At 44.6% G+C, this 11,719-nt stretch overlaps 1 protein-coding gene across 1 annotated transcript in view; it reads right to left on the bottom strand.

Annotated features, from left to right (window-relative positions):
* The window catches only part of Ak9 (adenylate kinase 9), a 118,184-nt gene that overhangs the window by 4,388 nt on the left and 102,077 nt on the right, over positions 1-11,719 (bottom strand). The window contains exons 33-36 of the mRNA XM_028769052.1: positions 11,334-11,554; positions 3,338-3,534; positions 1,817-1,986; positions 977-1,075 (exon numbers count right to left, since the gene is read on the bottom strand). Coding sequence (XP_028624885.1) covers positions 977-1,075; positions 1,817-1,986; positions 3,338-3,534; positions 11,334-11,554 — 687 coding nt within the window. The remainder of the gene's footprint in view (positions 1-976; positions 1,076-1,816; positions 1,987-3,337; positions 3,535-11,333; positions 11,555-11,719) is intronic.

The raw sequence follows: 11,719 nt of genomic DNA on the forward strand, positions 1-11,719 counted from the left end.
GTTTCCGGTGGCAGAGGGGAGGGGGGTTTCCGGTGGCAGAGGGGAGGTTCTTGGGGTGTGAGCTCATATTCCATTTACAATAACTGTACTGGAAACATGATTTCTGCCTCCAGCCCATTCTTAAAACCCCATGGAGATCCCATCCCTAAGCCAAATGGGTTCTAACACTGACCTAGCTTAGAGACAGGCTGTTTACTACTGTAGCTCTTGGGATAAAGTCTGAATGCCGATTGGTGCTTTTCCTTGGCCTTCTGAACTTTACCCTGCCACTGTGTCACAGCCAGACATGGTGCTGATTTCCTATCAGTTCCTGAGTCCCCAGGGGCAGGCTGACTGGAGGCCCATCAGCTTGGAGTCTGGCCCTCTATCTCTTACTGTAGTCCATTCCCAGGCCTCACTCACAATCTAACCATGCCAGAGTACTAGGCCCTTCCTCACACTTAGGGCCTGTGGTGGTTTGAGTATGCTTAGCCCAGGGAGTGGCACTATTTGGAGGTGTGGCCTTGTTGGAGTAGGTGTGGCCTTGTTGGAGTGGGTGTATCACTGTGGGTGTGGGCTTTAAGACCCTCATCCTAGCTGCCTGGAAGCCAGTCTTCTCCAAGCAGCCTTCAGATGAAGGTGTAGAACTCTCAGCTCCTCCTGCACCATGCCTGCCTGCATGCTGCCATGTTCCTGCCTTGATGATTATGGACTGAACCTCTGAACCTGTAAGCCAGCCCCAATTAAATGTTGTCCTTTATAAGAGTTACCTCGGTCATGGTGTCTCTTCACAGCAGTAAAACCCTAAGCCAAGGGCCCATAATATCCTGTTATTGTCAGGTCCTCAAAATCTATCATGCATCGTAGAGCCCCAGTACTTGACCTGTGTGTGTATCTGTGTGTGTTTATGACTTCCCTTCCCATCCCACAGTTCCAGGCATGGTACATGGAACATGGAAGATAATAAACATATTTATAATTTGGTGAATAATCTCACCTCAAGAATTTCTGGAGTTTTTCTTCGCTCTCACAAGTAAATATGCGATCACGATACTCTACAGCATACTGGATGTCCCCAGGCACTAGGGCTTCATATCTGAAAGATCAAAAACCACTGTGAGATTAATGTGTTGTGTAATTAATATGTAGTACTGCATGACCAAAGTGTACTGCATGACCAAAGTGTACTGCATGTCAAAAATGTTTCATTTTTCTATGTGTGCAGTTCAAGGAAGAAAGGAACATTTCCCTGAGTAATGAGCGTGGTAAGGCTTTCTGGGCAGGAGAGATGCCCAGAGGCTAAGAGCATGGTGGGCTGATCTTGCAGGGGGCAGGAGTTCCCAGCACCCATGGTGAGTGGTTCCAAGTGATCAGATGCCCTCTTCTGGCTTCTGTACCTGTGTGCACATGGTGTTAGTTCTCAAAGGGAAGTACTTCAATGTAGTTTGAAACATAATTGAAAACAATATTTGAAAATCAGATTATATTATTATTATTTTTAGATTACACTAATTTTAAAAAATCAAAACGCTCTGCAGATGTTTAGCTTACATCAGGAAGAGCTGATTTCCATTATGAAATGGAAAAGTTAAAAGGTGCCATTCAAGATGGAGATAAGTGGATCTCTGGGGCTTGTTGGCTGAGGGACCACATCCAACTTAATCTCTGGCTTCTACACACATGCATACACACACATGCACACACACACACACCCCACTCCCACCCCCACATGCACACACATGCTCTCACACATAAACGAGAATAAGAATAACTCCTCAGAACCGTTGTCCACTGGCTCTGAGCAGGGCATGTCTGTCCCACGAGCGTGAGGACCTGCCTTTGTTTTCCATCCTGGTAAGTCACTGGGCAGTAGCCCTGCAGCTCAGCACACTTAGGGAAGCGACTCTTCAGCTCTGAGATCGTCAGCCTTTTAGGAAGCATATCGTCCGGCGGGAGTGGATGCGGTGCTAAGGGAGGTACGTACAATTCTGGGTCCTTCAGAAATTTCTGTTAAGAAAAGAGATGCAGCAGTGAAAGCAGTTAAAACAGCAATAACTCACCAAGGAAGCCATCACTGGAGGCTGTCCAGCCCTTTTCCTGTTCCAGTAGCCTTTCAAGCCATCTGAGAGAAGTTATTGTAACTTCTCCCATAAGAAGTTTCTCAGGACAATAATCCCAAGCAAATAAAGGTCTCTTCTTATGTAAAAATATACTACTTTTAGTTCTTATTCTACGACAAGGACAAGGACTGGAGGGTCTTTAGGCACCTGGCAGCCTATCTCTGCCCTTTGGGGGCTCTCCAGCATCTGTGGTTGTTCTGCAAAGGGCAAAGGCACAGAGTATCTGCCATGACTTCTGCTTTGAAAGTTCTGTGATTATGCTATGAGCAGATAGAAGTAAGCACCCTTCCCAGTAAAGAAATTAAAATATTCATTCTTCGAAGGAAAATAAAGTATTCGAATTAGGTTTTGTTACTGTCTTAGTTACCAACCACTATATATTATCAAGTCACAGGCATCAAACATGGGATCAGTACATGCTTAGACTTTTAAATCCGTGGGTACAAGTAGCCTATTCTCCATATCTGTGGGTTCTGAGGCCTCAGATTCTGATTGCGCATATTGGACGTTCATTACTGAACATGGATGCTATTTCTGACGTTCACCATCCCCTGAACGATCAGCGTGACAACTTCTCACATGGCATTCACACTGTAATATGTATTCTGAGCCGTCTAGAAGTGGCTTAATGGGTGTGGGCGGATGTGTGCAGTTAGGTTATGTGCAAACACTACCCTCCTCTGTCCACAGACTCGGCCACTCTTGGTGCAGTTAGGTTATGTGCAAACACTACCCTCCTCTATCCACAGACTCGGCCACTCTTGGAGGGAATGTTTTGGAACCAGGCCTCACAGATGCTGGGGATAACTGGGAAATCCTAGTGTTTCATGTGTCTGTTTTAAATATGGAAGACAACAGCCAAGCTCTTGCTTCATCCCTGCTGACTTGCACTTTTTTCCCTCAGCCCTTGAAGCTGAACCCCTGGGTGTCTTTCTGCAGGATGAATTTTGTGGTGCTTCATAGCTCTTCCATTGGTGACACCCAACCGTTGGCTTTCCTTGCCTCACAGACTACCCATGATCCACCACTGGCCAAAGCCTTCTAAATATGTCTGGGGGTCGGGTAGTCTCAAGGCTACCCTTTGAGTTTCTCATAGATCCGAGTCACAGGCTCCAATGATGGGGTTCCTGGTCCCAATTCTCTGAGCATTCCCAAGGGTGCCTGTTTTTCTCATTTGATGAAGCTCAAGACTTCCCTTTTCTTCCCTCAATGAATATTTACATGAGAAACAGACTTACATTTAGCTTTTCCTGGGAACTCATTTTATAATAGTGTCCCCTGAACTCTGCTGCAAATTCCAAGCTGCTGGTTACAGAGCAGTCAATTAGTTCATTGGATTCTGCTAGGCTGACAGGGCAGAACTGTTTAAACTCTCCCAGGCGCGAAATCAGCTCCTCGGGAGTGATGCATAGTTTGTCAATGCATGCGGCTTTCCCTGTTATTAACATGAACAATTACTCTATGTTTTCACAGGAAGTGCAACGATTAAACATTAAAATAATTTCAGTTAGACACCACTATATCAGCACTATACATTAACATTCTAAACAATAGAGTAAAAAATAATGTTACATGTGGCGGTCTACAGTCCCACGTTCTAGAGGCTGGGGCAGAAGGATTGCTCAAGTTTTAAGCCAACATGGGCTACATAGTGAGAACCTGTTTTAAAACAAACTAGCAAGCAAACAAATAAAAGTTATTCTTCCTGCTTGCAGCCTCTAGCCTACTACTACTCACTGGAGGCACTCACTGTTGGGTTTATACCCCTTTTAGCCTTTTTTTCTCTGTACATTTGCATATATACATGTCTTTTGCATATAGTATATGTAGTGGTTTGAATATGCTTGGCCCATAGGGAGTGGTTCTGTTAGGAGGTGTGGCCTGATTGGAAGACGTGTCCACTGTCATGGGCTTTGAAGCTCCGCCCAGTTTGGAAGAGTCAGTTTTTCTCCTGGCTGCAGTTAGATCAAGATGCAAAACTCTTGGCTCCTCTAGTGCCATGCCTCCCTGGATGCTGCCATGCTTCTGCCTTGATGATAACGGACTGAACCACTGGACCTGTAAGCCATCCCCAGTTAAATGTTGTCCTTTGTAAGAGCTGCCTTGGTCATGGTGTCTCTTCACAGTAATGAAACCCTAACTAAGGCACTGTACTTATGCTGTTAAGCATTATTTTGCAATTTGACTTATCAGTTCATTGTAGTCTTTGACATCTTTCTTTGTTGAGACAATTCTTTAGATATGTTAATTTTGGTTTGTTTTTTTCTGCTCAAGGAGACATGCTCTGATGTTTCCTCAGGCAGCCTTGATCTGTGGTGTCATCATGCTTCAGCTTTCTGGGTGTTAGAGTTACAGGAGTGCTCTACCATGCCCAGCTACCCAATTCCTTTGAATGTGTGCATAGTATTCTACTACACAAATTACACACACACACACACACACACACACACACACACACACACACACACATAGATAAATATATATATATATATATATACTATAAATATATGACCATTAACTTATGCATATAAGTATAGTTTACTTAAATAATTTATCTTTGTTGACTATTTTTGTTCTAGTTTTAAAGTATTATCAACTATATACATGTAACAAAAATAGTTATGTTTGCATGTATATTTTATATGTATACAATAGTTACATATACATACACACATCTGTGTGAATGGGCATATGAAGATGCAACACATATGCAAATGTGCACACACACACACATGAACACACACACATGCATGCACATGTACACACATTTATGTTTGAACAAGTATTGTCTACACAATTCTAATATTAATTTGCTTTTGTGGTTTGAATGTGCTTGGCTCATGGGAAGTGGCACCATTAGGAGGTGTGGCCTTGTTGGAGGAAGTGTGTCACTGTGTAGGTGGGCTTTGAGGTCTCCTACTACTCAGGCTCCATCTAGTACAGAAGAGACCCCCCTCCTGACTGCCTGCAGAATTCAGAGTCTCCTCCTGGCTGCCTTCGGATCAGGATGTAGAACTCTTGGCTCCTCCAGCACCATGTCTGACTGCACTTGGGCATGCTTCATGGGGAACAGAGCTAAACAGAGAATTCTCAACTGAGGAAACTTGAATGGCTGAAACAAATGTTCCTAAAAAAATGTTCAGCATCCTTAGTCATCAGGGAAATGCAAATCAAAACAATCCTGAGATTCCACCTCACACCAATCAGAATGGCTAAGATAAAAAACTCAGGTGACTGCAGATGCTGGCAAGGATGTAGAGAAAGAGGAACACTCCTCCATTGCTGGTAGGATTGCAAGCTGGTACAACCACCCTGGAAATCAGTCTAGTGGTTCCTCAGAAAATTGGATATAGTACTACCTGAGGACTCAGCTGTCTCACTCCTGGGCATATACCCAGAAGATGCTCCAACATGTAATAAGGGCACATGTTCCACTATGTTCATAGCAGCCTTATTTATAATTGCCAGAAGCTGGAAACAACCCAGATATCCCTCAACAGAGGAATGGATACAGAAAATGTGGTACATTTACACAATGGAATACTACTCAGCCATTAAAAAAATAACTTCATGAAACTCGCAGGCAAATGGATGGATCTAGAAAATATCATCCTGAGTGAGGTAACTCAGTCACAAAAGAACACACATGGGATGCACTCACTGATGAGTGGATTTTAGGCAAAGAGCCTGGAATGCTCACGATACAACTCACGGACCACATGAAGCTCGAGAGGAAGGAAGAGCAAAGAGTGGATGTTTCAGTCCTACTTAGGAGGGGGAACAGAATAATCAAGAGAAGTAGAGGGTGGGAGGGACTTGCAAGAGAGAGAAGAGGGGGAGGGGAAAAAGGTGGGAAGAATCAGGTATGGGAAGAGATGGAGGAGATGTACAGAGGGTCAGGAAATTGAACAGAGGTGTGTAGCAATGGGGGATGGGGAACTGGGGGTAGCAACCAGAAAGTCCCAGATGCCAGGAAAGCAAGAGCCTCCCAGGACCCCACAGTGATGACATTAGCCACAAAGGGGAGGGAGAACCTGTGGAGACCATCTCCAGAGGTTAGGCATGGCATCCCATGGTTGGGGGAATGGGGCTGCCCACCCATCTCCAAAATTTCAACCCAGAATTGCCCCTGTCTAAAGGAAATACAGGGACAAAGAGTGGAGCAGAGACTGAAGGAAAGGCCATACAGAGACTGCCCTACCTGGGGAATCAATTCCACATGCAGACACCAAACACAGACACTATTGCAGATGCCAAGAAGTGCTTGCTGACAGGAGCCTGATATAGCTGTCTCCTGAGAGGCTCTTCCAGATCCTGACCAATACGGATGCAGATGCTCGCAGCCAACCATTGGACTGAGCATGGGGACCCCAATGGAGGAGTTAGGGGAAGGACTGAAGGAGCTGAAGGGGCCTTATCTGGCATCAATGGGAGGGGAGGCCCTTGGTTATGTGAAGGCTTAATGCCTCATTGTAGAGGAATGATAGGGCACTGAGGCAGGAGTGGGTGGGTAGGTGGGTGAGCATCCTCATAGAAACAAGGTAAGGGAGGATGGGATGGGGGTTTGGAGAGGGGAAACTGGTAAAGGAGAAAACATTTGAAATGTAAATAAATAAAATTTTTAAAAATGAAAAAGGATATACCCAAAGCACATGCCTTTAATCCCAGAGAAATGGAGGGAGAAGCAGGTAGATCTCTCTGTGTTCAAGACCAGCTAGGGCTACATAATGGAATCCTGTCTGAAAAAACAAACAAACAAACAAACAAACAAACAATGTGATCTATACCACAGGATTATTTGCTAGGCTCGACTGTGTCTTCTTAGAAAAGACACTGAAATACTCATAGCACCTTTGAACCTTGAGAACAAAGTCAGGTGGAGAGAGAGGCTAAGGAGCATGACTTATGACAGAGAGACAAAAAGAATGCCATTCGGTGACAGAGATAGGGTTGTTATGTGACTTCCTTAGCTAATGATTGCTGGCTATGCTGGAAACAGAGAGGCATGTAGCAGGTCCTTCCATAAAGTCCTCAGAGACAGCAGGACACTACCAACACATTGCTTTTGAACTTCTTGCCTCTTGAACTGTGACACAGTACATCATTGTCATGTAATCCACTCAATGTGGGCACTTTTTCATAGTAACCCTAGGATATTAGACCAATTCCAAAGGCCAGGGCTTCTGTCTTGCTGGCTCTCTCACTTTCTCTTGCCTTCCTAAAGGTTGGCTCACTTAGAAGATGAGGCTGTCTGCTAGGTGTAGTGATGTAAAGTAACCCTGGCATTCAGGAAGCCAGGGTTTGAGGCCAGTCTGAGAGACACAGCAAATCTCTGTCTTGAAAAGCCAGCAAATAAGTAAGTAATGATGTAGACTGTATCAGCCATTTCAGGTATGACTAATGAGAGAGCTATAGGGTCATAAAAGCTTCCACTGAGATTTTTTTTTTTTTATTTATTATATGTAAGTACACTGTAGCTGTCTTCAGACACCCATATGAGGGCATCAGATCTCATTGTAGATGGTTGTGAGCCACCATGTGGTTGCTGGGATTTGAACTCATGACCTCTTGAAGAGCAGTCAGTGCTCTTAACCGCTGAGCCATCTCTCCAGCCCTCCACTGAGATTTTAAAAGAGAGCTGGGAGGTCAGTTAGTGTGTGGCAAGGTCAGCATCTCTCCAGGTGGCTCTTGAAATGGTGTTGCACAAAGCTGTGTGGGTGGGGTCTCAGATACAATGGAGATGCAAGCATGAATGCCAAGAACATGGAAGGTCCTTTGAGGAAAGCCGAAGGGAGTGAATGGAGCCAGCCTAAGAGAAAGGCTGTGAGGACCATACATAGCTAGCTTTGGGGGTGGGGTGGGGCGGCTCAACCCTGGTTTAAATTGGACGAAAACACTACCTGTCTCGGATGTTGGCCATGGAGCTGTGGCTGTGTCATTTGGTCTGATGATGTCTTGTTGGGCTCCTACCCCTTCCTCCTGTTTAGAATGGGAATTTACCCAGTGTTGTCATATCTCAGCACATCTAAGTTTCCTCTTGGTCGTATGAGAAAGTTTTGCCTTTTGGTTCAGAGAAGACTCAGAATTTGGACTTTTGAACAATGGAGGCTCTGGGAGATGGACTAAATGCATTTTGCATTATGAGACAGCTAAGAGCCTTTGGGAGCCAAGGATGGAATGCTATGTCCCTCATGCATGATGAAGGCTTGGTCTCCAGGTGTTGACATCATCTTGAGGGTAGTGACAACTTGAATGAAGAAGTAGGTCATTGGGGCATGACTTAGAAGGTTGTATTTCACCCACTGGTCCTATTCTTCCTCTCTACTTCCTGGATGCAACACAATGACAAAGCTTCCTCTTCCATGTCTTCCCCATAGTAGGGTGGGTGCCTTACCAGAGCCACAAAACAACCACCACAGGCACGAAACAGCCACCACAGCCACGAAACTACCACCACAGCCACGAAACAGCCACCACAGCCACAAAACAGCCACCACAGCTACAAAACAACCACCACAGCCAGGAAACAATCACAATAGACAAGATGGGCTCAGACCTTTGAGTGTGTCCACATAAGATCGCCTCCTTATACTGTTTTTCTCAGGTAGGTGCCATAGCAACAAGAAACAAATAACATAGCATATAACTCAATGCTATCTATTCTAGCTTAATATGTGAAAAGCCCTGTATTCAGTCTACAAAACAACCAAATAACAACAGCCCTATGAAACAATAACAAAACCAAAATACTAAAAACCTCAAAATGTGTTGAGGATCTAAAACTACAGGAAGTTTCTGCTTATGATCCTGGCACTTGGTAGTATCTCTGTGAGTTGCAAGGCCTGAGGTATAGAGTCAGACCCTGACACAAAAAGCACTGGGGAGGGGGGAGAGGAAAGGGGTCCAGGAGAATGAGAGAAAGCCAGGGGAAGGGAGAGGGAGGGAGAGAATGAGCATGGGAGACAGGGAGATAGATGGATGGATAGATGGATGGATGGATAGATGATGAAAGAAGAGAGAGGGGGAGGGTGAGACAGACAGGAAAACACATGAAGAAAAGTTTTAACAAGTCTGGGCAACGGTTTGTTTTAGTCAGACCACAAAAGTACAGACAAGAAAAGCAAATTTGATAAAGTGATTCATTGATCGAAACGAAGATGCTTCTGCACAGCTGAAGACTCTTACCAGCAAGAAGAGAGACCCTACAGTGCAGGGAAAAGCCTTTGACAATGGGGTTAACCCCAGCATACATACGGAATACACGAACACCAGTGCGCATACGGAATACACGAACAACTGCACGCATATGGAATACACGAACAACTCAACAGCATGAAAACAAACAAAACAACCAGCTGACCAATGATATTTCAGTTTGAGTCTGAAATGTCCCACAGGCTCCTGTGTGTGAGCGCTTGGTCCCTTCCTGTTGGTGCTGTTTGGGAAGATTATGGAACCTTTGGGAGGTGAGACCCAGCTGGAGCAAGTGGGTTGCTGGCGCTGTAGGTCTTGTAGTTTATAAACTCAGGCTCATTCCCACTTCCCATCCTCTTTCTGCTTGGGTTCCAGCAACTACTGCAGCTTTGAACACCTCCCACAATCACCATGACTTCTCTGCCAGGAGGGACTGTATCCCTTCAAACTGGAAGCCAAGTAAATTCTTCACCACCTAAGTTTGTTCTTGTCAAATATTTGGTCACAGGGATGAGAAAAGCAATGGGTTCAAGTACAAACACATATTTTCGAGAAGACATGCCAACAAATATACAAAGTTTCTCAGTCTCACTAGTTATCAGAGAAATGCAAATCAAAACCATAAGGAGGCACTATATCTCATCCCAGGGTACTCATAGTAAAATAGAGAAAAGAATAGTAAATGCTGGCAAGGATGCGTGCGGAGAGGTACTCATACACTGTCAATGCGGCCATCGTAGACAACAGCACCATGGTTCTTCAAATGACCAAAACTTAGAACTATTATTTGATCTGGCTACCTCCAATTCAGAGTATAAATATGAAAGAAATGGATTAAGTATATCAAAAGATGTAGGCACTCACATTTTAGATTCTACATCTAAGACGTAGAATCAACCAAAGTATCCATTAGTGGATGAATGGATAGAGGAAATATAGTCTATACACAATGAATTTTGTTCAGTCTTAAATAAGAATGAAATACCATCATTTTGGAGGTCTGGAGGGCATTGCGGTCAGTTAAATATAGTCCAGCTATAGAAATGTAAGCATTAACGTTCTTGACCATTACCCACTGTGCACCAGCACTGACTCATCACACAGTTCCACAGAGGTGTGCACTGAAGGTTGCCTGCACAGATGCTCAGCCAGCACGTGCAAGGCCTTGGGTTAGATCCACCTGCACTGGCCAGGAAAACTGCCAGAATGATGTATCCATGGAAACAAAGAAGTGAAACACAAAACTAAAGAATAAGCTGGAGTAGCAGCTGCTGCTGATTACAACAAAGGGACACACCAGCATGGCTGCTCTGCCTGGGCTGTGCATCTAAGAGCTCAGGCAGGGTAACCGACTCACAATGGAAATTTATTGCAAGGCAGCTGCAGAGATGAGGAAGTGCAAGATCCAACAGTCAGTGGGTTTAGTATCTGATTGGACGTGTCCGCTCACAGCTATGTCCCTGACCTAGAAGGGACAAATGAGCTGAGCTCCCGTTAGCCTTCTCGTAATAAAGGGAACTACTCCACTCAGACAAGTGGTGACTGCACGACCTGATCCTGTCCGAAATGCCCCGGGGCCTCCTAAACTGTTACGTTGTTTAAATGTAGGTTAAGTTTCCAGATATGAATTTTGGTGTGACCTGCCAACATTCAGTTACTACTGTATATTTAAAATTCTAATTGCCAAGGCTAAGTTTAACATTTTAATAAATTATGCAAACAGGGACACGGCATATCTAAATTTTAAATTCACACTTTATTTTATTTAAAAAAAGTTTTTCCTATCATTTGGGAGGCAGAGACAGTCAGAGCTCTGTGAATTTGAGGCCAACCTGGTCTACAGAGCAAGTTCCAGGCCAGCCAAGGGTATATAGCAAGCCTCCCTCAAAAAACAAAAAAGTAAGAAACAAAAGAAAAACATCTGAAGTTGCTCTGTGAGGATGCCCTCTGGTCTGTATATCCATATACACACACTTGGACCTGCACACACATGCACACATGCACGCACGCACGCACGCACACACAAACGTGTTTTCTTACCTTCCTTTATCTTTTCCATGTATGTCTGTATGTACTTATTCATCTGTTGGATGTCTTTGAGGACTTCATTCCATACCCACCATTTACTGTGAAAGCCGTCAATCACATGCCAGTTTTGATGCTGCTTCTGATAAAACTGCCTGATCTCATTGACATTTTTACGATACTTTGAGTTCTTATAAGCTATGATCTGCGAGCTGTTGTGCAGTGGATAAGGCAGACTAAGGAGGAAACAGGAAGGGCGAAAAGCTGTTGAATGTCCCCTGTACAGACGGTCCCCTGTACAGACGGTCAGGCTCACCCCGTTCCCACAGCTCCATCATCCCCTGTACAGACGGTCCCCTGTACAGATGGTCAGGCTCACCCCGTTCCCACAGCTCCATCGA

This window comes from Grammomys surdaster, unplaced genomic scaffold, assembly GCF_004785775.1.
Source record: "Grammomys surdaster isolate TR1022 unplaced genomic scaffold, NIH_TR_1.0 190, whole genome shotgun sequence".
Lineage (NCBI taxonomy): Eukaryota > Metazoa > Chordata > Mammalia > Rodentia > Muridae > Grammomys > Grammomys surdaster.